The sequence below is a fragment of the Sinocyclocheilus grahami genome, unplaced genomic scaffold (assembly GCF_001515645.1).
Source record: "Sinocyclocheilus grahami isolate Dianchi unplaced genomic scaffold, SAMN03320097.WGS_v1.1 scaffold970.1, whole genome shotgun sequence".
NCBI lineage: Eukaryota > Metazoa > Chordata > Actinopteri > Cypriniformes > Cyprinidae > Sinocyclocheilus > Sinocyclocheilus grahami.
Genome location: NW_015506149.1, coordinates 163,121 through 189,687, shown reverse-complemented (window position 1 = coordinate 189,687; position 26,567 = coordinate 163,121). Strand labels below are relative to the sequence as shown.

The window sequence follows — 26,567 nt, the reverse complement described above, 5'->3', positions numbered from 1 at the left end:
ATTTATCATGATGTATGTCCTCGTGTGTTTTTCTGTACTTTTGTGTGGGCCACAAGAATCTTAAAATAATTGTCAATGAATAAACAGCTTTCGAAAGTCACTTCTCTTTGTGTGGTATATTTATATACGAAAGTTGTGAAGGCGTTTTGGTCAGTTTTGTTAGCAGCAAACCATTCCCATCATTAACTTTCTGATTTTTGCCTTGTTTTCTGTACTATTATTATTATTATTATTATTTTAATTGATGCTTTGGCATTATAGTGAGAAACAGTTATGCTGCTAATAATGCACCCTGAAAATAAGGAGGAAAAGAACTTTCATTTGGTAACCAAGCAACAGAAATGTAAATCTGCAGCAATAAAATAAGACACTAAGCAAGCCATAGGGATGTTTTTTTTTTAGATTAAAAGGCATAAAAAGATACATTTTATAATTAATGATTAATTATTAACAACAAATCTAAATGAACGATTAATATAAACAGAAAAGAAATGAATAAACAAGCATATCCAGATTTCTTATTATTTATATATTTAGGAGATAAATAAACTTAAGCAAACTCTGATATTGCGCCTCATTACGTGCCCCCTGACGTCACTGGCGAACGCGGCCACGCCCCCTTCAAGCCCGTGTTTTGACATCCTCGCATCAGCACCACTCCGCGCATCCCTTCATGCGCGCTCTGGGCACGGAGGTGGAGGCGGAGGCGGGGGTCTCTCTGTCTCTCTCTCTCTCTCTCTCTCTCTCTCTCTCGGCTCAGCCATTTAAATATCAACCCGTGCAACTGGTCAGGGGCACTGAAAACAAGACGCCCCGCTTGGATCGGATCATTTGTCGGCTTTTTCAAGAGGAGCGTCGCACGGGATGTCGAGCCTTCTGGAGAACCCTCTGCAGGCGGTGCTCTATCTGAAGGAGCTCACCGCCATCGTGCAGAACCAGCAGAGTCTGATCCAAACTCAGTATATACGAAAGTTGTGAAGGCGTTTTGGTCAGTTTTGTTAGCAGCAAACCATTCCCATCATTAACTTTCTGATTTTTGCCTTGTTTTCTGTACTATTATTATTATTATTATTATTTTAATTGATGCTTTGGCATTATAGTGAGAAACAGTTATGCTGCTAATAATGCACCCTGAAAATAAGGAGGAAAAGAACTTTCATTTGGTAACCAAGCAACAGAAATGTAAATCTGCAGCAATAAAATAAGACACTAAGCAAGCCATAGGGATGTTTTTTTTTTAGATTAAAAGGCATAAAAAGATACATTTTATAATTAATGATTAATTATTAACAACAAATCTAAATGAACGATTAATATAAACAGAAAAGAAATGAATAAACAAGCATATCCAGATTTCTTATTATTTATATATTTAGGAGATAAATAAACTTAAGCAAACTCTGATATTGCGCCTCATTACGTGCCCCCTGACGTCACTGGCGAACGCGGCCACGCCCCCTTCAAGCCCGTGTTTTGACATCCTCGCATCAGCACCACTCCGCGCATCCCTTCATGCGCGCTCTGGGCACGGAGGTGGAGGCGGAGGCGGGGGTCTCTCTCTCTCTCTCTCTCTCTCGGCTCAGCCATTTAAATATCAACCCGTGCAACTGGTCAGGGGCACTGAAAACAAGACGCCCCGCTTGGATCGGATCATTTGTCGGCTTTTTCAAGAGGAGCGTCGCACGGGATGTCGAGCCTTCTGGAGAACCCTCTGCAGGCGGTGCTCTATCTGAAGGAGCTCACCGCCATCGTGCAGAACCAGCAGAGTCTGATCCAAACTCAGCGATACCGGATAGACATACTCGAGCGCCGGCTGGAGGATCTAGCGGTTGAGAATCGGCAGCTGCGGGACTCCAGCAGCCATCACCGGCACCCTCCCCGCTATCATCCGCCTCCGCCCCCCCGGACCTCCAGCCTGCCCCGAACCAGCAGAGCCGGGACGCCCCCGGTCCAAACCAAGCAGCAGCAGCAGCAGCAGCAGCAGCATCATTCCCCCCTGGACATGCAGCTCGTTCCTGCGGGACCCAGCAATGCCAGCCAAGACTCTGCTGATGAAGATGATAATGATGCTCAGGACCCCTGCTGTCGGTCCCTGGTCCCACAGACACCTGCCACCTTGTGCCGAGCTGTGGGACTCCCACGGGCATCTGAGTAAGTTCTCATCACACCTTCAACAAATCAGTCTTTTTCTGTAGGAAAACATGAGATCGGTGAGGCAGATTACATGCGCCATCAGGATTACATAACAGAGGAATTTCACTCTATGTAGGCCACAGTGAATATGCAATTGCACATCAATAATACCACGATCACACAAGCATGATGATTTGCATCAATAAAATCATTCAGCATGCTGTTTTTGAGATCATGTGGGTTTGTAATCTATCAGTGTTTAAATGCATGCGTGTGTGTTGCATTCTTAAATTAACAGCACACTCTAAAATAGAAGAAAAATGATTATAGGTCAGCATTAGTTCAGTTCTTTCCAGGGCAAAAGGTCTTGAGAAAGAGGTTGTTAATGCACCTGATTATTTTGCAGCAAGAATGCATTTTAAAAAGCACTTAAAAACACTCTATTGGCATGCAAACACACACACACACACACACACACACACAGATTTATGCGTAAAGTGAGGCTTTAAGTGACATTCCCATAGTGCATGTGAAGTTGATCTGCCAGCTGGTATCTAATCCACAGTAAGAGAGAGAAAGAATGAGAGATTCAGAGTGTGTGTGTGTGTGTGTCGTCTATTACGACTGCTCATCTGCTTCAGTGCACATCTCATGCTGCATTTGTAGAGTACTCCCTCTGTGTGTGTTTATGTGTGTGTGAACCCCACAAGCAAAACTGGAATGATACATTCCGCTCTGATTTGTTTAATGGTAGCATTACCTGATCCTTTAGGGGACAAACACTTAGTCCTGAGTCAGAGAGCATATTACCTTGTTGTGTGTTTCTTTCTTATATGACAGAATACGTTTAGTTGTACTGTAAGTGTGAGATGCTCATTACCAATGAGTTTTAGGGCCCAATTATGCTCATGCACGCAGCTCATTAAAGTTAATCTCACATCAATATCATCAACGTGTCTGGTTATGACAGGTATATTTTGAGACTGTTGCATCTTTATTAGCAAATGAGACAGTGTGTTTGCAATAGACACTTTAATAGTTCACTAAAAAATGAACATATGCTGAAAATTTACTCACCCTCAGGCCATCCAAGATGTAGATGAGAACATTTGGAGATATTTAGAATTACATCTCTTGCTCACTAATGAATCCTCTGCAGTGAATGGGTGCCGTCAGAATGAGAATCCAAAAAGTTGATAAAACATCACAATAATCCACAAGTAATCCACACCACTCAAATTCATTATTAAGACATTTTAACTTTAAACCATTACTTCTGGACAAAATATCAGTCCTCTATCCATAATTTTGTTTTCGCCAGTGAAAAACATCAGAAGAGAAATATGCACAGATTTCAAGCGAAAACAACCCAAATTGGATTTTGATGTGAGAGGACAACAGGGGATGGACTTTTTAACTGGAGGAAGCGTAACTGTGGATTAAGGGCTGGTATTTTGGTCAGAAGTGACTATTTAAAGTTAAAAAAACATCTTATGTCGACACCCTCATGTCATTCCAAACTGGCATTCTTCTGTCGAACATAAAAGAAGATCACAAAAATGTAGTGATGCATCATTTTAAGCAAGAAAGCTATTGGGAATTTTACATACAAAACAGAATATTATGTAAATAATGAATATTGCATAATCACAATAGCAGGACTGCAAGGAAGTGATATGCAAATATGATTATATTAATAGCACTTCACGTTCTCATGTTATGCTGGAGTGTGAAGCAAACATATCTGATGTGCTGTCAACAAAGAAAACTCATCCTGAGCTTTGAATTTCCCTGGACTCCTAAATTAGAGACTGAAGTGTTTAAAATGTTCACTTAATCGGGAAGGAGTTGTGGATTTCTGAAAGAATTGTGAGCAGCCATTGCTTTGTGATAGCCCGGATGAACTGTTCCTCCAAGACGTTATTTAGAGGCTAGTGGTTCTTAACTGGTAGGTTTAAACCTAAAACCGCAGGTATGTTCTGTTTGTAGAAATCTTTCTGAGTGCAAAAATCTTACCCGTTTCATTTATGCATGACTGACAGATGTGGCTCAGTTTATTAGTTAGTATATACTGAAAGTACGTTATCCAAATGAATGCCAGTTTTATATGCAAATACATAAACATTACGTTTATGCCTAAATACTGTTTGAGTGTACTTCTGAGTGCCCAATAGTCTGGATTCGGAAGCAAACCCAGTTGAGAATCACCACACTAAGCTACAGCAATCCCTATACGTGTTCAAAGAGCACAAATGAAGTACCATGCAAATAATATTGCATTGCATTTAATTGCAGTAATGTGGATTTAAACCTTTACAGGAGCCAGACCGTCCTGCACCAGTTCTGCTGTCCCGCACCAGAGGCCCCAGAAGGAGACTCCCTAACCTGCTCCAGGTGAGGATGACACCTTATGCAACAAGCCAATCAGAAAAGAGTTAGTCTTTCTAAATGCCAAACAAACAAATTGTACAATATGAGCAAGTGATGCAGTAAGGAGAGTGTGAATCTACTTGTTTACCACAGCTGTCTGCATTGGTTAAGTTTTCCATCCTTGAATGGTAGTGGTTTTCTGTTTGCAGCCCCTGTTCTCTTGGCCTGAGGCATTCTGGGTGATGGGATTCAAGCTAGCGGAGTGTAAGTGTGTGTGTGTGTGTGTGTTTGTGAGAAAGAGAGTAAGTGTATGCTGCAGGTATAGTTTAACCCTCATCCGTCCTCTGTCTGATAGACTGGAAAACTCTGGGCATGGATAAGCACCGTCACTCAGGTGAAGAGAGAGTCTGTGTGTGTGGGTGTGTGTGTGTGTGAGTGTGGCAGTTCTGCACTATTTTGGGAACTTCAAACCATCTGAGCTTTGTTGACTGCATATTTTATGTTGCCAACAAAATCAAGTCTTAAAAGCTCTTCTTAATTAAACAGCACATGATGACTGTGAACAAAGTCAGTTCTAGACAACAGAAAATCTATACTTTTGTGTCCAAATTGGAAGAAATCATGACCTCATCTTTGCAGCAAACTGATAAAGTGCTAATTATTTTTTGACCCTCACAAAAAGCTCTGAATCATATTTTCCAATTTTTGTGGTAAACATTAAAGAGGAGCTTTATTTCTGCAGAAATAATTAGAAATCTATTCTAATATGTCCTGAATGGTTGAGAAAGGGCAAAAAAGAAAAGGAAGAAAAAAGATAAGTATGCAGTCAGAGTGCATTTTGTTTCTCACCTGTAATGCAATGTAAAAAATATTTGGTTAAATTGACAGTAAAAAAAAAACTGTCTGCGGTGGTTGCCAGAAATTCACTGTAAAAAATTCAGTGACAGTGTTTGCTGTATTACAGGATGCCTGTATAATTTAAAACTTAGAACATATATTTAATTAATTGATGGAATGTTAATACACCAAGCTACTTAAACTACTGAAATATGCATTTTACCTATAAATAATACAGGTGGTTCAATAGAAAGCCACTTGACAAAAACACAAAACTAAAAAAAAAGCAATGAACTAAAAAAAATAAATAAAAATAAGAACCAAAATTAATTATAGTTCTATGTGATGTCACGTAGGGTCTTCTAGGAATGTCCAACTATTTTTCCACCATAAATTATATGGTAATTTGTTGTTTTTACTTACAAAAAACATACATTTTACAGAATTACACAGTATGAAATTACATATAAGTGAATGTTACACATTTTCACAGAATATAGTTATAGAAAAAAAAATACTGTAGAATTTTATAGTATTTTTCTGTAGAAATTTCATTACATGCAAAAAAAAACCATTAAAAAAATTACACAATGCCATGTTAAACTACCATTTTTAATACATTGTTACAATTAAGTAAATATTTTTACTGTAACATTTTTACAGTATTTTTCAGTAGAAATGACATGATTTACAGAGTAGAAAAAATGTAAGTGGAGCTTGGCTGTGCAAAACTTTTTTTTTAGCATTTTTCTACGCCGTTGCGGTTGCTAGGGTGTTCTGATGGTCACTAGGGTGTTATGGGTGGTGAGTAGTGATATCCATAGCTCCGATGGTGTTGCTTCAGTGGTGAACTGAAGTTTAATGCTCAGGGTTAGATGTTTGTTTAAATCACTAACCGTAAGCCTGAGTAAGCACCACTAATTAAGTTTTATTGATGCCAATTTTATCGATGAACAGGAGAGAGCAGTTTAATTTTTGCAAAAGCCTATCGTGATTGTGTGTCAGTTATTTCCCAAATGATCAGGAAAGGGGGTTGGGTGGGAGAGAAAAACATAAGCATGCAGTAGTTTCTCACCTTTTATTTGCACAGATCGTCTGCCTGGGTTTCTGTCGTCATTCACAATCTGTTTTTAAACAGCTTGAGAGAGAGAGAGAGCATATTTATTGAGTCATAACACAGGAAATGACATCAAACCCTGCTACCAGCATCACATGCTCTCTCACATAAAGAGTGATATCACATTTCAGTTTGGGTTCTCAGATCAATCGCGCAGTGACCTAATGATCTGTAGTGACCGTGTGCACCGGCATCTCTTTTCACACTCTTTTAAGGTTCTGCTGCATTTGTTGTAGTTCCTCAGAGGCGAGCAGTACTTGGCGCGTGAAAGATGGAAAAGCCTGCTCTCTGCTCCTCGTGTATGAGTGCTTACAGAGCTTAAGTGGTCTTTACTCCAGGGAAGCAGCTAATATGCTGACAGGGAATGCAGTCAGCAGTGTGCTTGTGTGTATTGTAAACCCGTGTCTACACTGAGAGAGAACCTGGAGAAAATAGAAATGGGGTTGAGCCATGTTGTTAAGCAGAAGGAAAGTACTTTGTGACATCTCTCATGATTTAAACATCTGCTTTCCACTCAGAAATGCTTTTTCATGAGCTCAACATAAGAGGAAAATGGTAAGATTGTGTGGGGTGCTAACCTCGGAAATTTGGTTTGATTTAGTCTTTGGTTTTTGGAATTTATACAGAACCTATCCATTGAAATTTACTAATTGAATTTACTATTTGAGTAACCAAATATTTTTTATTTAATAAATTATTGAATTTTAACTAGTTTTGCAGAAGCGTGTTTTTCATATAATTTATATATATATTAATATTTATCTTACTATATATATATATATATATATATATAGTATACATATTAACAATTTAATGACTTGTATATACTAATTACATTAAAAATTATATAAGATAAAATGATAGAAAAAATTATATATGATTTATTGATTTAAATATGATATGATTTGATTTATATATATGTATAGATAAAATGTTTATATACAAATGTGTATGTGTATACAGTACATACAAACAACAATTTCATTTTTGTCTTATTGATTCAATGAATAGTTTAAAAACCCAAAATTAATAATGGTATTTTATTTTAATTTAATTCAATTTTTGTTGTCTCATTCAATAAGCAGATTCTGACAATTAATTGATGATTTGGAAAGATGAACTGAAACCTTCGCTTGCTTACGTCATTTTCTATGAAGGCTGCGTTGAATCTGAAATCTGGGAAAGCCTGCATGTAGTAATTAAGCAGAGTTCATTAGTCCTGAGTGCGCAGTGGGTTCTAATCAGTCTAGATTAAAAGACGGTGAATCTGGGTCAGCCACTGCTCACTTGTGTCATTTGAAACCGCAGCTCGATTCCTGCTGCAGGAGAAGAACAGAAAGATGAGAAAAAAGAGGCCCAGCATGACGCGCCGCCCTGCTCACATCCTCCAGAATATGAGCTCTCTCCTGATCTCAAACAAAAACAGGTACGACCCAACGGACACGCATTTGTACAAAATGATCCTTTGATATGAAGAGCATGAAACGATAAGTTGATTTTGTATCTATCTATTTATCTGCAGATAGAGGAACTGGAGCAGAAGTACGGTGGTCCTCTGATTTCCCGGCGAGCGGCCTGTAAGATCCAGATGGCGTTTCGTCAGTACCAGCTCAGTAAGAACTTCCAGAAGATCCGGAACTCGGTTCTGGAGAGTGGGATCCCGCGGCGCATGTCTGTGCGCAGGGTCCGGGTACAGAGGGACCGGTTTTCTGCTGAACGGGCGCTGATGGAGGGATGTTCACTCATGGGCATCCCACTCAGACACTCCACCTCACTGCCGGTGGCCACTACAACCACACTCACACACCTGGAGGACACATTCACTGAACAGGTACAGGTACACCATCAACATGTGATATCTATTCAGCATATTTCTATTACAGTCTTTCATGAATTCAAGCACACAAACAATGCTGTTCTATTCATGCAATTTTTTTGTTTGATTCTATTGCATTTGGTTCTGTTCTGTCTTTTTGATTAGTTCTGTTTCATTTTACTCCAATATGTTCTGTACTATTCTATTCAGATATGTTGTTTTTTTTCTATTGTATTCCATTCTAGTCTATTCAAATGTTGTTATTTTCTGTTGTGTTCTGTTCTATTTCATTTTATTCTGTTCTATTCAGTTCAAATATGCTGTTCTATTCTATCCTGTTCTATTCAAATATGTTGTTCTGTTCGTATTCCATTCTATTTGGTTCTTTTATTCAGTTTAAATATGTTCTTATTCTCTGTAGTCTGTTCTATTCAAATCTTGTTCTGCTCTATTTTTTAAATTCAGTTTAAATGTTCTTTTCTGTTGGATTCTGTTCTGTTGTATTTGGCTCTATTCAATTCAAATGTTATATTCTATTCAAATATCTTACTCTTCTGTTGTATTTGGTTACATTGTTTTTTTTCTCTATTCAGATATCTTTTTCTATTGTATTCATTCTATTCAGTTCTATTAAAATGTTGTTCTGTTCAGTCATATTTGGATTTATTCTACTTGGTTGTCTTCTATTCAGCTTAAATGTTGTTGTTCTTTTCTGTTGTATTCGCTTATGTTTTATTTGGTTCTATCCAATTTAAATGTTCTTTTTTTGTTGTATGCTGTTCTGTTGTATTCATTCCATTCTGTTCTATTCAAATATGGTGGTTTATTCCGTTTTCATTCTATTCCATTCAATTCAAATATGTTGTTCTATTCTAACTTGTACTATTAAAATATGTTGTTCTAGTCTTTTCTGTTTTATTCACACTTGTTGTTCTATTTTATTTTATTTTCCCTGCCAGGTTCAGTCATTAGCGCGGTCTATTGATGAGGCTTTGAGCAGCTGGAGTTCTATTCGAGATGGAGAAGGAGAGACGTCCACTGCGGCCCCTCCCTCTGGATCCCATCCCGAGGGGCTCCTGGTGGACCCCGCTGCCCTACAGGATGCCAAGCAGAGCGGCTGTGGGGAGAACATACCCCGCAGCGCCAGTAAACTCATGATGGCTTTCAGGGATGTGACTGTTCAAATTGACAACCACAACTTTCGCCTCTCCTCCTCAATGCTGGAGTCAGTTTCTCTTGGTAACGGCGTAGCCAAGGAGACCAGCTTGGAACCCCAAATGCGGGGACAGAACGCAGGCCAGTCGGCATCAACGGCTACGGCAGAGCCTGAGTTTCCAGCTCCGCCACCCAGTGAGGAAGAGAAGGAGAACCAACAGCCAACCGGAACAGACGAACTGACAGCAGGGGCGGGACCGGAGGGGAAACAGACCAATCGGATTGCATCAGAGACAGCGGAAAACAGCTCCGAGCCCGTCAGTAGCAGCAGCACCTCCACATCAGCATGTGAGACGATGATTCTGTCTCTGCCCCGCCCACATTGTCAGGACACGCCCTGCGGCACACTCTCCACAGATATTGCACGCAAACGCCTTTACCGCATTGGACTCAACCTCTTCAATGTGTGAGTACAAAGGTTAAAAGTCAAATGTTTTCATTTACAGTGGCTTTTTTTAGTGTTAGAGGTTTTGCCATGTTTGAAAGTCTCAGATGTCCCACAAAGACAGTCAAGTGATCATTATTTACATAGCGTTTTTTTTTTTACATTCATTTGTTTTATTATTATTATGTTTTTTATTTCATTTTCAGTAATTTTAATTTTAGTTTCACTTTTAGTATTTTTTTGTTCCTTTTTGACATTTAGTTTTTTTCTGTATTTCTATATAGTTTTATTTTGATTTCAGTTTAGTACTTTACAGTAATTTTAGTACTGCAGTAATTTTCATTTTCAATTTTAGTTTAATTTTTAGTAACTTTTGTTGTTGCTTTGACATTATGTTCAGTTTTCTTTCTTTCTATATTTCTATATAGCTTTAATTGATGTATTTATAATTGTAGTACTGTAAAATTAATTTAGTTACCAAGGCAACATTTCAAATTTTTAAGTTTTTCAAGTAATATTTATATTTTATTTAAGTTACTGAAGAAAACAACAACAATAGTTTTAGTTAAAAAAATATTGCAAATTTTACAATCTTAATGAGGAAAACTGCTTCATAAAGGGATATTTTCTCTTTAAAATATCGGTTTGAGTTAGTCTGTCTGTGTCTTATCTTTTAAATCCTAATTCAATTTCTGAATATGAATATCAAGGTGCAGAATTGCAATGTGAATATAAAGAAGTAGTATTCAGTTAGAAGAAATTCTTATGAAATATTCATTCAACTGTCATATTTAACTGGAAATGCAAAGTTTGTTACAGTAAACTTTAAATTTGGCTTGTCAAATACTTGTTTGAAAGTTCTGAAAAGTTTGTAGTTTAAAGGTTTTTAGGCCTTACAAACATATTATAGAATTGTTTAAATTACTAACCCTAAAGAAAAGAGCTTTTGTTTGCAGGGTTAGTTTGACCATGACTAAAGAGTTGAGTGCATTTTCATTATACTTGCTGTTATATATATACACACTGACAAAAACACACACGCTTTCTCATGTATACATACTCAAAAAGACTATATTATACTCCCTCGGGTGATTGTGAGGCTCTTTCTCTGCTCCATTTTGTGTGTTTAGCTCTTTCAGACACGCGCGCGCACACACACAAGCAGAATAAAGCCAATCCTCATAGGATTCAGAGTGCATCAGCACTCAATTGAAATCTCAGATCAGATTTACTTTGACATGCTTGACGTGAGTAGCACCACTGTTGCCATGGCAACCAGGTGATCCACACACACACTCACACACACACACAGTTTTACTCCGACTGTAACTAAGCGACACTGTTTTTTAAGATTTCTTTGAGGATGTATGTGGGAATTTTGTTTTTTTCAGCTATTTGCTCACAATGAGTAAGTGGCGTGTAGCTTGTTTAGGGTATACTTTGACATGCTTGACGTGAGTAGCACCACTGTTGCCATGGCAACCAGGTGATCCACACACACACACTCACACACACACACAGTTTTACTCCGACTGTAACTAAGCGACACTGTTTTTTAAGATTTCTTTGAGGATGTATGTGGGAATTTAGTTTTTTTCAGCTATTTGCTCACAATGAGTAAGTGGCGTGTAGCTTGTTTAGGGTGCTGCACGTGTGTGTGTGTGTGCGTATGTGTGCTTGCCGGTATAATGTCAGATGTGACCTGGGAAGACATTCAGCGTGGTGGAAATGATGCACGACTCAGTGATGTCATCTCGAAGTCCAATACTAAAGAAAGCTAGGAACAGACAAATACAGAGAAAGAAATATCAATATTATTATAAATAATAATCTCCAGAAACAGAAACTTTCACTGGGATCCATTGTGACATATTGAACACCCCCCCCCCCCCCCCATAAATCCACGTACAATGAGGGAAATTTTTTTAAAACAACTGTATTCTATTGTAATATATTTTAAAATGTGATTTATTACTGTGATGCAAAGCTGAAGTTTCAGCATCAATACTCCGGTCTTCAGTGTCACATGATCCTTCAGAAATCATTCTAAAATACTGATGTGCTTCAGAAACATTTCTTATTATTATCAATGTTGAAAATAGTTGTGCTGCTCAAAAATTGAGAATTTTTATTATAATATGAAAAAATTATATAAATTTTTTTGTCCGGATTCTTTAGTGAATAAAGTAGAAAATGTATTTGATTATTATAAATGTAATTACTGTTGTGATGCACATATGGACGAGTGCGTCTGTGGAACAGAATGTCAGCAAGATGTTTACTGACGTGGAAAATAATCTGCATGTAAATACTGTATGCTTCTAGCTAAGATTATCTCTCACAAGAGAGATATACAGTACATACAGTACGTAAACCTGCGCACATGCATGCAGTCCTCCTCTGTTATTATCAATGTTGAAAATAGTTGTGCTGCTCAAAAATTGAGAATTTTTATTATAATATGAAAAAATTATATAAATTTTTTTGTCCGGATTCTTTAGTGAATAAAGTAGAAAATGTATTTGATTATTATAAATGTAATTACTGTTGTGATGCACATATGGACGAGTGCGTCTGTGGAACAGAATGTCAGCAAGATGTTTACTGACGTGGAAAATAATCTGCATGTAAATACTGTATGCTTCTAGCTAAGAATATCTCTCACAAGAGAGATATACAGTACATACAGTACGTAAACCTGCGCACATGCATGCAGTCCTCCTCTGTTTTTTTTTCTGGAAACAATTCATAACTTTCACAAGCTCAGACTGAATGCAAATATTTTTTTTTGTATTTTCTGCTCTCAATTTGGACAGAAAACAGCAGAAATTTGTTAAAAGGTTTCTTCAAAAAAGCATTAAATAATGCTTAGTTTGTATATGCTATCGGTCAAAGTTTGAAATCGTTAAGATTTTTATGCTTATGAAATACGATCCAAACAATAAAAACAGCAATATTGTGAAATATTATTACAAATTACAATGTTTTCCGTTTTAAAATATTTTTAAATGTCTTTCAAAAACGTGCACGTGAAAACATTAAATGTACTTGCAGTACATTATATCATTACATAATGTTAGCTAATTTTCCTAATGAACATTATAATTAAGTGTTAGCTCTAGCTTCTTGAGAAAGAGAAAATCAGTTGTCTCACCGACATCCTTCTTGATCTTCCTGCAGCAATCCAGACAAAGGCATCCAGTTCCTGATCTCCAGGGGCTTTATTCCGGACACAGCCATTGGTGTGGCTCACTTCCTGCTGCAGAGGAAGGGTTTGAGTCGACAGATGATTGGAGAGTTCCTGGGTAACAGCAAGAGGCAGTTCAACAGAGATGTGTTGGAGTGAGTTGTGTCTTCAGAACCTTTTATGCACCATAGTTTTCTCTGTATCACAGTCATTTTGTAGACAATTACATATCCTCTGAGGCAAAGGCCTCTTTAGTCCTAAATCATATAAAACATTTATAATAAGCCCTGAAACATTTATTAATATTAGCTGAATTAAAAACTGCTCACTATACAATCAGAATGAGAGTTATTGCCAGGTAAGATTACAGTATGTTTGAAGCTTCCAATGCACCGGAATAAATAAATATACATAATGTAAACACAGTAGACAAATGATGTATGAACATAACTGAAAACATACAAAATATAGTATATGTCACTAAATTTCTATAGTTAAAAAATGTAGTATAGTTTAATTAAATAAATATAAAATACATAAAAAATATTTTAATGTGGTTAATCTTTTATTGCATTTATAACAAATAATAATAATAAATAAACTCTTTAGTTCTCTTTAATTCAATTTTCTTTAATAAAAAAAATGAAATAAATATACACATTATAAACACAATAGACAAATGTATGTACATTTCACAGAATATAAAAAATGTATGTACAAATATGCTATTTACACAAAATTATGTAAATTAAGATTATGCATTTTTTGTTATGATTATGCGAAGAAAGTCTGAATTGTCATTGCCAATAAATCTAAATTAGAAAATATTGTCACATATATTATTAAACCGCAGTGTTAATCAACAAACTCTAAAATGATACCTTTGTTTTGAAAGGGAAACATTAAGACTAGAGTTAATATGACTGAATTAACCTAACTGCAATAGCTTATATTAAGCAACGCATGAATATAACCATATGGGGGTTATAATTTAAGAACCAACGACTGAAGGCATTAATGGCACATTTTCATTTCTTACAGTGCTGGAGCCCCATAAATTGGGCTCTTAATTTAAACGGAGCACATTTATGAGTTTTCTGTGGTCTCTCTCTCAGCTGTGTGGTGGATGAGATGGATTTCTCCATGCTGGAGCTGGATGAAGCTTTGAGGAAGTTTCAGGCTCATGTGCGAGTGCAAGGAGAAGCTCAAAAAGTCGAGAGACTCATTGAAGCATTCAGGTGAGAATCACACACACTCACACCAGTGCTGGAAATGAAGAGTCACTATGGTAATTTTATCCATTGTGTGCAGAGCATTGACTATAATGCGCATGAATATTTTTCCTTTCAGTCAGAGGTACTGTATGTGTAACCCTGACGTGGTGCAGCAGTTTCATAACCCCGACACCATCTTCATTCTGGCCTTCGCCATCGTTCTGCTGAACACAGACATGTACAGTCCCAACATCAAACCAGAGCGCAAGATGCTTCTAGAAGACTTCATACGCAACCTACGAGGTGTGTTTACAGTATGTGTGTTGTTAATTAAAACCGGAGCCTGTTGCTGTTTTGAGGTCAGAGATCGGATATTTGATTTTAAATCTTGCCAATTTTAATCAGCTTTCCATCTTCATGTTTAAATTTGCATTTTTGTTTTCATATCAAAAGAGACATTTTGATTATCTCCTAGGAGCGTAGGCAGTGTGTGTCTTGGATGGATTCCTGGTCTCTGATCAAATCGTTTTTGATCTGTTGCCTACTTTCCGCAGATATAACAAACACATACGGCATTAGAGAGCCGCACTTTAAAGTGAGATGTAAAGACATGGGGACTGGAACAAAATCAGAGCATGCTATTAGTCGAGCTAATGATGGGATTTTTCCATAAGCCAAATAAACCCTCACTTTAGAAAAAGTACACAGTGGCACTTCTGCTTTTTATGTGAGCTTATTTCCGCCATGGAATAAATATATAATTCAGACTCTTTTCTGTGAGTTGATATCTCACAATTGTCCGTAATAAACTCCTAACGTTTTTAATTCAAACTCCTAACGTTTTTAATTAAAAAAATTTAAATTTCGCAATTAATACCTCACAACTGCAATATATAAACAGTCTGAATTGCGAGTTTATAAATCTGACTTTTTTTTATCAGAATTTGACAATAACTTGCAACTGTAAGAGATTAACTTGCGACTCTGAGAAAAAATGTAGAATTTAGTTTATAATTCTGACTTTTTTCAAGGAATCCTAAGTTTACGTTTTGCAATTAATAACTCGAAAATGCGGGATGTAAACTCGTAATTCTGATTTAAAAAAAAAGCCAGAATTGAGTTTGTAGTTCGGACTTTTTAATGAGAATTATGAGTTTACATTTTGCAATTAATAACTCACAATGCTGAGATATAAATTCACAATTCTGAGGAGAAAAAAGTCAGAATTACCAGTTTATAACTCACATTTGCAAGATATAAACTCGCAATTCTGAGAAAAAATGTCTGAATTGCACATTTATAAATCGGACTTTTTTCTCAGACTTTCACAATTAATAACTCGCAATTGTAAGAGATTAACTCGTGATTCTGAGGAAAAATTGTAGAAGTTTTAATTCTGACTTTTTTTAAATCAAATAATTCTAAGTTTACGCTTCGCAATTAATAACTCACAAATGTGAGATGTAAACTCGTGATTCTGATTAAAAAAGTCAGAATTGGGAGTTTATAGTTCTGACTTTACATTTTGCAATTAACAACTCACAATGCTGAGATATAATTTTGCAATTCTGAGAAAAAAGGGCAGAATGACCAGTTTCCAACAACTTGCATTTGCAATATATGAACTTGCAATTCTGAGAAAAAATGTCTGATTTTACATTTCGTAATTAATAACTCAGAGGAGAAAGAAGTCTGAATTATGAGATGGAAGTCACAGTTGTGAGGAAAAATATCCAAATTCTGTGATTAAAAAAAAAACTTAAAAAAAATACTTATTCTGTGGCTTTCCACAGCTTATCCATATATTTTGGTCCTTGTTAACAAGAGATGAATTCCTATTACACAATAGGCAATCCAGAACACTGTACAGTTTTCCAAACTTATAACATTTTAAAAACTAATGCAAGAATATAGTTTAAGTTCATAACTAAATTCACCTTCAGGAGTGGACGATGGTGCAGATATTCCACGAGAAATGCTAGCCGGGATTTACGAACGGATTCAGCAGCGGGAGCTGCGCTCCAACGAGGATCATGTGACTTACGTTACCAGAGTGGAGCAAAGCATTCTAGGAATGAAGACAGTGAGTCACTTCTCTACCAATTATACACAAAGGTCACGTAAATGTGAAAAGTGCATCACCTTTCGGTTCAGCTTGCACTTTGAAAAGGTGATTAGAGACCGTGAGATGTCTGACCGAACAACTGGCTTCTCAACATTACATTTATTATTGGGTCTATGACTATCACTCATACTAGTGTAATGATTTCAACAACCTCTAACACTATATTGAACTTAACCTGAACCGTTTGTGCTACACAAATAACAAGAGATTCTCCTTTCAGATTCAGGTTTCTTCATTTTTAAGGAATTAATATTTAGAAAGTGCAATTACATTGTCAAAAGATGAGATGGATTTATGTTTAAATATAAAATGAAAAAGGTATACATATTTCATTCATTATTTATAAAATACTGTTGACAAAAGGTGTCATGTGCATCTTTAATATTTTTAACCACATGTTGTCATATGAACAAACAGTCACTGATTTAAATCTCACAGCTAGTTGTAAGCTGTATGTGTTTGATTCACTAAAATAGATTCATTAGTTCATGAATCAGAGTACACTGGTTGGTTGCATTATGATTCACTAAAAAGATCCGGAGTTCAAGAGTCAGATTACTGGTTATGCAATACTGTATGTTTTTGATTCACTAAAACGTGCCGGCTTATAAGAAACATTTGTTTGTGAATTAGACCATACTGGTTACTATGAATGTTTTTGATTCACTAAAACAGCTCAAAATAATCATTTGTTCCAGAATCAGACAACAGTGGTTGCGCTGAATGTTTTTGATTCACTAAAAAAAAAAAACGGCAGCTCATAAGATTCATTTGTTCCAGATTCAGAAAACGCAGCTAGTTGTAAGCTGTATGTGTTTGATTCACTAAAATAGATTCATTAGTTCATGAATCAGAGTACACTGGTTGGTTGCATTATGATTCACTAAAAAGATCCGGAGTTCAAGAGTCAGATTACTGGTTATGCAATACTGTATGTTTTTGATTCACTAAAACGTGCCGGCTTATAAGAGACATTTGTTTGTGAATTAGACCATACTGGTTACTATGAATGTTTTTGATTCACTAAAACAGCTCAAAAGAATCATTTGTTCCAGAATCAGACAACAGTGGTTGCTCTGAATGTTTTTGATTCACAAAAAAAAAAAAACGGCAGCTCATAAGATTAATTTGTTCCAGATTCAGAAAACATCACCTTTATAAAAAAATTATAAATTGAATAAAAAAAAAATCTCTTGGTTTCTGGACATCCATGTTTTGTCTAACCCACAGACTAGTAAAATCTCGAAACTTTTGACTTGGTCCAGTAATAAACCACTTAGCAACCATCAAGAACACCCTAGCAAAAACATAGCAACATGCAAAGCATTTTCAGTTTAATATCATTGGAAAAGAATACTGTATATAATAGAACAGTACATGTTTTCCTCATTTTAAGTTGTTTATTAGCACTATAAATAATTTAAACATTATTTCTACCATTTTAACTCATTATAATCAGCTAAAGGTTAGCTTGAAATATAATGAATTCTCTATATTCCTCAGTGGTTTGAATGCCACGGTTGTGGGGAATGTTGTGGCCGTCATTAAAGTGAATTATGTATGTGGTTCTCAGGGGAACTAGAAAGACAACAGGTTGTGAGAAATCAAACTAACAAGAACGGCACACAACTAGACATCCACGCTGGACCTAGTTCTGCTTCAGGTACACACACAAATACTTACACGCGTTATACACAACAGTATGCCTGTTTTTGATGTCTTGTGTATTTGTGTGGCTTGCAGGGGATGATTTTTATGAGAAAACGGGAAGCAACACGGTAGAGGTTTGTATCAATAAATCGTGAGTGCAGTGCAAAATTATGTTCAGATTCTGTGTGCATGTGTACAGTGTCCTCCAAAAGTTGGGAATGCCCTAGGCAAAGTGGGGTTTTGGATAATATCAGCATTAATGTTTATAATTTTTTTTAGAGATGTCTTTAGTGATGCATCGATAAGGGATGACTCGATAAGGTACTCACCCTCAGGCCATCCAAGATGTAGATGAGCTTGTTTCTTCATCAGAACAGATTTGGAGAGATGTATCATTAACATCACTCGGATCCTCTGCAGTGAATGGGTGCCGTCAAAATGAGAGCCCAAACAGCTGGGGAAAAAAAGACTTCAGATGAATCCATGCAACTCCAGTCCATCAATGAATGTCTTCTGAAGTGAAAAGCTGTGTGTTTATAAGAAACAGATCCATCATTAGGACTTCAGACTATTGCTTCTGGAAAAAATATGAGTCCATAATCCATAATAATAAGTGAAGCCATAATAAACTTCAAAAGAAACTATAATATAAAATAATACTATAATAATACTTTAATGCATTTACACCAAAAATGTTGAGTATTTATGCTGATATTGTACCATTTTAAAGCCTAAGGTGTTTTCAAATTTTTGGGGAACATTGTAGTTGGTGACAGCACGTTTGTAGTCTATATAGTTATCATCACTATCTCCTTGTAGAATCAGAGATAACCTCCCTACCGGCCCCAAACTCACAGCCCTTTACCCTTTGACCCCTGAGCTCACTCTGACCCCGCTGTCCATCAGAATGGAGACGCCCGCCCTCGGTGTCTTCACTGCAATCACACACCACTGGTGCAGAGCAATAAAAGCACTGCCGCCCCCCAGAAAACACCATCCACCGCCCCTCGCTGTGATCTGTAATCTATGGCCTCTCACTCACTGCTGTGTTTTAATGCTGCATACAGCTGCTGTTGTTGTGGGGTGAAATTCTTCACATGTAAAAATATTTAGTGGAACTGATGTAGACGGTAAGAATACACCGCTGTTTTTAACATTGATAATAATAAAAACTGTTTAATGAGCAGCAAATTAGCATATTAGATTGATTTCTGAAAGATCAAGTGACACTGAAGACAGGAGTAATGATGCTGAAAATTCATCTCTACATCACAAGAATAAATTACATTTTACAATATATTCAAATAGAAAATATATACTTTAAATTGTAATAATATTTCATAATTTTACTGTATTTTTTATCAAATAAATGCAGTCTTAGTGAGCATGGAGAGACCTTTGAATGGTAGTGTACATTAGATCGCAGAATAAAAAACGGTTTGCAAATTGCATATCCAAAACCACTTGCCTACCAGAGGGGGAAAATTTTTTTATTGCTTGTGGAATAACAAAGATAAGATTTGCAATGCACGTCCAGAAATCCAGAAAGGCAATAGTTTCAATAGCTCTTGCACTGGAAGTCATTAAAATTCAAATACTTCATTAAAAAGAGCCGAAATGAAAGGACCGAGCTGTGGTTACTGTGGACAGATAGGCTACACGAATGCGCTTTCACGAGATGCCAAACACATAACACGTATACACATGCAAACAAGCTCTATCAAGACAAGGTGCAAATTACCCAGCATGCAATAAGGACCCTCGCTGCCAAGCGTCTAGGCCCTCGAGGGGCACTTTAATGCTTCTTACAGACGGATAAAAATATAACGGTCTGATTAGCAGCGCAGTAATAAAAGGAAATGCATAAGATAGCAGTTAATTATCCAAATCACTGCAGTTTAAGAAGGAAGTCAGCGTCGCCCGCTTTCACCCATTCTGACCGCGCTGTATGTACGTAGTCATGCTGTGTTTTTCTGCATGCTCTGGCAGACTTTTTGGACTTGTTTTATCACTAACTAAAGTAAATAAAATTTAAAGAAGAAATAAAAGAAGAAAATTAATTTTTGGAGAGAAAAAAATCTGCCATTGCAGTAGGATAAAATACACTAAGTTTTATCATTTATAATAATAAAATATTGTAAAATAATATAATATTATTATTATTATTAGATTTTTTCAAAAATAATATTATAAAAATATCATTAGATGAATTCAAAAATAGATAGAAAATACTTGAGTGGGAAAATATGTTCAAATACTCCATTTAATGCCAAAGAACTTAATTATAAATGTTTTTCACAAAATCTGTCATTTTCTGCTTGGATGTCGTAAAACACCCACAAATATAGCAGAAAACATCTGGGTCATGTTTGCATTTTTCTTTTTTCACTGGCCATTAATTCTAACCTTAAAATCAGGATTAGGTGTAAAATAATGTCTTCAGAATCATTCATACATGAAAATCGGCTGACAATTGAACAAACAGTTGTAACCTGGCTCAGAGGAACACAGGAATCATGTCTTTGTGGCAGTTTTTCTACCGATTAAGTGATAATACAAGACTTCTTCATCTTACAAATGGCTGTCAAAAGCAAAAATGCAACGAAATGCACATATTTTGTGAGAAAGCGTGACATGCTAGAGCAAAACAGCCACTATTTTTGGAATGCGCACCTCAAAATTAGTAGGAAACAAGTAATGGATTTAATTCAGCAAATATGATGCAGGACGGTGTTATTTATATAATATTACAGTATTTATTAATATTTTACATTTGCTTAGCAGCGCAGTAATAAAAGGACGTGCATGTGATAGCAGTTAATTATCCAAATCACAGCAGTAGGATGTCAGTGTCGCCCGCTTTCACCCACTCCGACCGCACTGTATGTATGTATTATTCGTGCTGTGTTTTGCCGCCTGCATGCTCTGTGGCATGGCCTTGTCGTGTGTTTCCGCACCAGAGGGCCGTGAGAGTGCAGCAGGCCAGGCTGATAACGCTTCCTGCTTCTGGCTGTTTCTAAACTAGGTGTCAATTCACAACAGGCTCCAAACGTACCAACTCAGCTCTCCTCTGGCCCCACCCAGCGCTCAGCAACACCTGGCCGTCCTGCCTAGCCCCGCCCCTGGCTCCGCCCTCACCATCTCCCCCGACACCCTGATCCAGTGCCAGCAGATCGTGAAGGTGATCGTCGTAGACTCTGCTGGGCGTGGCCACGTGGAGGCGTTCCTCAGCCACAACCCTGCCCATCGCCTCATCCAATCAGCCGTCTCCACGCCCACCAGGTCACGGGAGGCAGGCAAGCAGCAGCAGCCGCCCCTCCCTCCCCCGCCGCCTCCTTATCATCACCCGCATCAGTTTTGCCCCCCGACCCCTCCGCCTCCACGCCACCTGCTGAGCCAACGCAGGTACTCCAGCGGGACACGCAGCCTAGTCTGAACAACACACAGATCGGTTAACAACTGTTAAAGGGACGGTTCACTTAAAAAGAACATTCTGTCTTTATTTAATCAACCTCATGTTGTTCCAAACCCATATGAGACCCTGGATCACAAAACCATTCATAAGGGTCATTTTTTTAAAATTGAGATTTATACATTGTCACCTGAATAAATAAGCTTTGCATTGATGTATGGTTGGTTAGGATAGGACAATATTTGGCCGAGATACAACTATTTGAAAATCTGGAATCTGAGGGTGCAAAAAAATCTAAACATTGAGAAAATCGCATTTAAAGTTGTCCAAATGAAGTTCTTAGCAATGCATATTACTAATCAAAAACTAAGTTTTGATATATTTATGGTAGGAAATTTACAAAATATCTTCATGGAACATGATCTTTACTTAATGTCCTAATGATTCTTGGCATAAAAGAAAAATTTTATCATTTTGACCCATACAATGTATTGTTGGCTATTGCTACAAATATACCCGTGTTTTGTGGTCCAGGGTCACAAATGCTATTTTTTCAGAACAAAAAACATTTTGAATAATCTTTACACAGCTTTTTTCAATACAAAGACAATTTATAGTTAAAAAAACACAGCATAAAAAGCACAATTAAATACAGTCTGTACAATTTGTGGGCGCTGAAGTCCTCTGAAGCCATATGTAATTTATGTCCATAAAATGTATGTTCACTGGAATACTAAATGACTTTCACAGAAACATTAAGATGCATTAATGTTTTTTAAAGAAACGGAAAAAAAAGAAAAACTGCCCAGTGCAGTAAGACTAAATTTACTTGTCTATGTAAATTAAATTAATATTTTTAGTGTTGCTTCAAGAATTTTATTTGATTTCATTATTAGATATTTTAACTGGAATGTAAATAAAAAATAGACAAATTATTTGTTAAGATTAGGATATTTTGCAGTTTATGAAGTGTGAATTGGCCAGTGTTATTTTTGTATTATTTATATACTATTATAATGTTTATTCATATTTTACATTTGCTTTTTTATTTTATATTTTAATTTTAATCTTAGTTTAAGTTTTAGGAATTTTGTTATGTGCTTTTGTAATTTTTCTTGTTTTTTAAATATTCTATTTAGTTTTAGTTTTAGTAATATTAGCACTTCGACTTTATTTCAGTTAGTTGACAAGGCAACATTTCCATATTTCAACATTTCATATTTTCGTTCACATTTTTTAAAAGTTTGTCATATTTACATTTAAACCTTTTTTCATTTAACACATTTTTTTCATAGGTTTAACTGTCACTGCATGGAAAAGAGCTTTTTTTGTTCTGTGGAAAAAAATAACAGCATACGGATGTAAAGCAACATGAAGGTGAATAAACCATGACAGAATTTTCATATTTATGTGAACCATTGCTTTAACACTCTTTCTGAAGACACAAAATAGCACAAGCAGCCCGATCTGAACTGTTAGGCTCGCGTCGCTCAAAAGAAGCTACACTTAGAATTGTTAGGTCCTCATGGCCTTAAAGTGTGTATTTAAAGTGAGTAGATGTATAGTATTTTTTTAAGAGGGATTTTTTTTCTCAGATCTTTTCTTGTGTGCTCATGTCCCCGTATTCAAATGAAATGTTTATATATTTTGATTTCTCCTTAAATTCTAATGTTGTGTGTTGCTCCGACCCGAGCTACAATAGATGGATGTAGTGTAGAGGGATGAATTTGTTTCTACACACCACCATAAAATAATGTTTGAAATTATAGAACTGTTCACATTGTGTTTTGTATGGAAATAGAAAATCACCACCCTCTTTCAAAGGTCTTACCTGTTAAAGCCTGAAAACAAAATCAAATTCCAGTATCTGGATATAAATCGTACCTCGCAGCATTTCTGAAAACAAATGCAAAAAGTAAAATAACTAGGTTAGAAAAGAGAACACCCCCTTGAGTTGGTTTAGATGCAACAAATAATAATTTACACGCACAAGTCTCTGCAGTACGCATCCTGAACTAAACAAAAGTAACCAACTGTATCAGGAGGCGGATCATGTGACATCTACTGCACATTTGCATAAATTTAACCTTAACTTTGCTCTTTATTCAAATTGCCAACTCCTACTGAAAATGCATGACTTTATTGCTGCAAATCAAATCATCCTTTAGGGAATTATTCCAGCTCTGTTGTGAATGTCCTCAACCAATGGTTTTGGAAGAAATTTAGGTCAGGACGTGGCCACTAAAGAATTTCTAACTTCCAAGATAAAAGCTGCAGATTTTGTTCGTATTTGGCATCATCTACTTACTTTCTTATCCTGTCAAGGATATTTAGGTCGCTGCCATCCTGTGTGGAGGAAGCGCTTGATCTTGAGAGCCGTGCACCTTGTACCTAATGTGGGTGTTGACTGAGCTCCATAAACCCTTTAAAACTTTTGGAAACCCGGCTCCTGACTTGTGCCTTCTCATAAAAGTATCCTAATGTCCTTTAAAAAGCACATTTTGGCCCAATGTGAATTGCTAATCTGTGTTGTAACCCATTTCCATATAGTACTTGCTAGAAATAGGAGATTTCTATACTTATTTCAATTTCACTATTTTACTGATTGGTTAAACCTAACTGGTGTTTTATGTAACAAAATGTTTATCTAATAACTTTTATTTACAGCATTGATAAACATTTTCTAGCATCCTGCTTGAAAGTGTTAGTTTGTGTATAGTCGTGATAGTCAGAAATTTTTCATTTGATTGATATATTTTCACATATATTCACACTGAATGTATATCAAGTATTGATCTGTTAATATTTGTTAATGAGTAAAAATGTAATAAATTAAATAGTTCACCCAAAAATGACAATTTGCTTAAAATATACTCACCCTGATGACATCCAAGATAAGTTTGTTTCATCATCAGAACAGATTTGGAGAAATGTAGCATTACATCACTTGCTCACCAGTGGATCCTCTGCAGTGAATGGGTGCCGTCAGAATGAGAGTCCAAACAGCTGATAAAAACAACACAATAATCCACAAGTAATCCTCACCAATCCAATCCATCAGGTAACATCTTGTGAAGTAAAAAGCTGCATGTTTGTAGGAAACAAACCCATCATTAAGGCTTTTTCCTCTACAATATTGATTTCTCCAAAGAAAAAGTTCCCGTCTGGATCAGGAGAGAAATATACACAGATCAAGCACTGCTTACAAGTGAAAACAGTCCAAAAGAGTTCTAAACAAATGTGTAGGGGGATTAGATTTTTTACTTGTATTTTGGCCAGAAGTGTAAAGTTAAAAAGCCTTAATCTATATCTAAAGCCTTCTCCAAATCTGTTCTGATGAAGAAACAAACTCATCTACATCTTGGGTGGCCCTAGGGTGAGTACATTTTCAGCAGATTTAAATTTTTGGGTGAACTATTCCTTTAAAGGTTTAATGTCATTAAAGTGTGTGCACTTTTTTTCTTTCTTTGCTAAAGCTTTTTCTTTAAAACAACTTTTTACAGCAACAAATAGAGCATTTTGAAAGAGGGTGGTGAGATAGTTTACCAACTAGGCTTTAACCCATCTTATCATCCTGAATCAATCTTTTTATCGTGTCCGGTCCTATAGAGCGACTCTGTAGCGTGTTACTGTGATCAAGCCTGGTGCTCAGGTAGCTTCATGTGAAAACCAGGTGCACATCAAACCTCTGAGAAAATATCAAAGGTTGTATACTACAAGGCTATGACTGATAAATTGTATATTTTTAAAAAAGGTATCACTTAAAATGTTTATTAAACTATTATGTTAAAATCTTTGGGGGGGGGGGGTTATTTGTGTTTTAAAAAGATCTGGTGGATTATGTTTGTGTTTGCCACTTAGAATTCATGTTTTCTGTACTGCATGTCATAAGAGATTCATATGTTTATGTGCAGATATCTATAAAGAGCTTTTATCAGGAGTATATCTCACATGTACAACACTAATAATTATGTTTCTATTTTCTTCGTTCAGTTTTGAATCACAAAACTAGTTCTTAATTACAAGTATCTACATATCTGTTTTTTTCAAGGCATTATTGGAAATGATGCCATTCTGTGCTTAGACACAGAAATTACAGAAAAGCAGCAAAAAAAATGTATTTATAGATCTATTTATTCATACAGAGTAGGAGAATGAAAAGCTTTATTGTATAGTTTGCACAGCTGTTTATTCATTAAGATGCGCTGATCAAATACAGTCTTTTCTTTGTGCACACTTGCTCTGACATGTTGATGGGACTGTTCAATTCACGAACGCTCCTCTACCACGTACCACGTCAAGCCAGAAGCTGTTCATTTGCTAGGTTAAATTAGTATGTAGCGACATATTTGTTTCCAAGAACATAGCGACACATTTAATCTCAGCAAGGGGCCGTATTCTGACTGTGAAGTTGTGAAACTGCACTGCATTTTTGTGAAAATGCACCATAAACTCCATCCTTGAGTCCATGCTTTCAGTCTAACATGAACTTCTTGACTTCAGTTTCAAACTCCCAGAAGTTCATTTTAAAAAACAGAAGCTAAAAGTATCTGTCAGAAAAGAAAATGCTGAATTTCATGTATAATTTCTCAAAATATGGCCTTGTGATGGTAAAAGCAATGGTTCCACCTAATAGGTTTTTACAATCTATATTTGTATTGAGCACTCTTATGAAGTTTTATATAGTGTAAAGACACTTGATATGTTCATTCATATCCTGTATATGCAATGTCACTTAATCATATCTCAACAATCATTAAACGTGCGGAAAATAGAATATAACTTGTGTGTGTGTTTGTGTTTCAGTACCAGTGGGCTTAAATATCACAATGGCATTAAAGACTGTAATCACTGGCATATTGATTAAACTTGACATTCAAGTGTTGACTCACAAATCAGTACTAATTATAAACATTAGCATTTATTTACATGAACAAACATTAACAACTCCATTTATCAAAAGCCCAATTAGAAGTGACATTAGTTGGAGTTGCATCCATGTTCCACGTATGAGAAAATTGCCACCCAATAAGCAATTTGAAGAAAATAAATTTTATATATATATATATATATATATATATATATATATATATATATATATAGTAT

The 26,567-nt window shown here is 36.2% G+C and overlaps 1 protein-coding gene across 1 annotated transcript; it reads left to right on the top strand.

The window, feature by feature from the left end:
* Nucleotides 1-1,496: 1,496 nt before the first annotated feature.
* LOC107564909 (IQ motif and SEC7 domain-containing protein 3-like) lies at nucleotides 1,497-21,600 on the top strand. The gene is made up of 12 exons (XM_016250080.1): nucleotides 1,497-2,151; nucleotides 4,453-4,527; nucleotides 7,766-7,883; nucleotides 7,980-8,288; nucleotides 9,233-9,894; nucleotides 13,054-13,215; nucleotides 14,176-14,298; nucleotides 14,411-14,577; nucleotides 16,218-16,508; nucleotides 17,973-18,062; nucleotides 18,143-18,183; nucleotides 21,075-21,600. Exons 1-12 carry the CDS (start codon nucleotides 1,688-1,690, stop codon nucleotides 21,483-21,485), a joined length of 2,913 nt encoding a protein of 970 aa, XP_016105566.1. The 5' UTR covers nucleotides 1,497-1,687; the 3' UTR covers nucleotides 21,486-21,600.
* The last annotated feature ends 4,967 nt before the right edge of the window (nucleotides 21,601-26,567 follow it).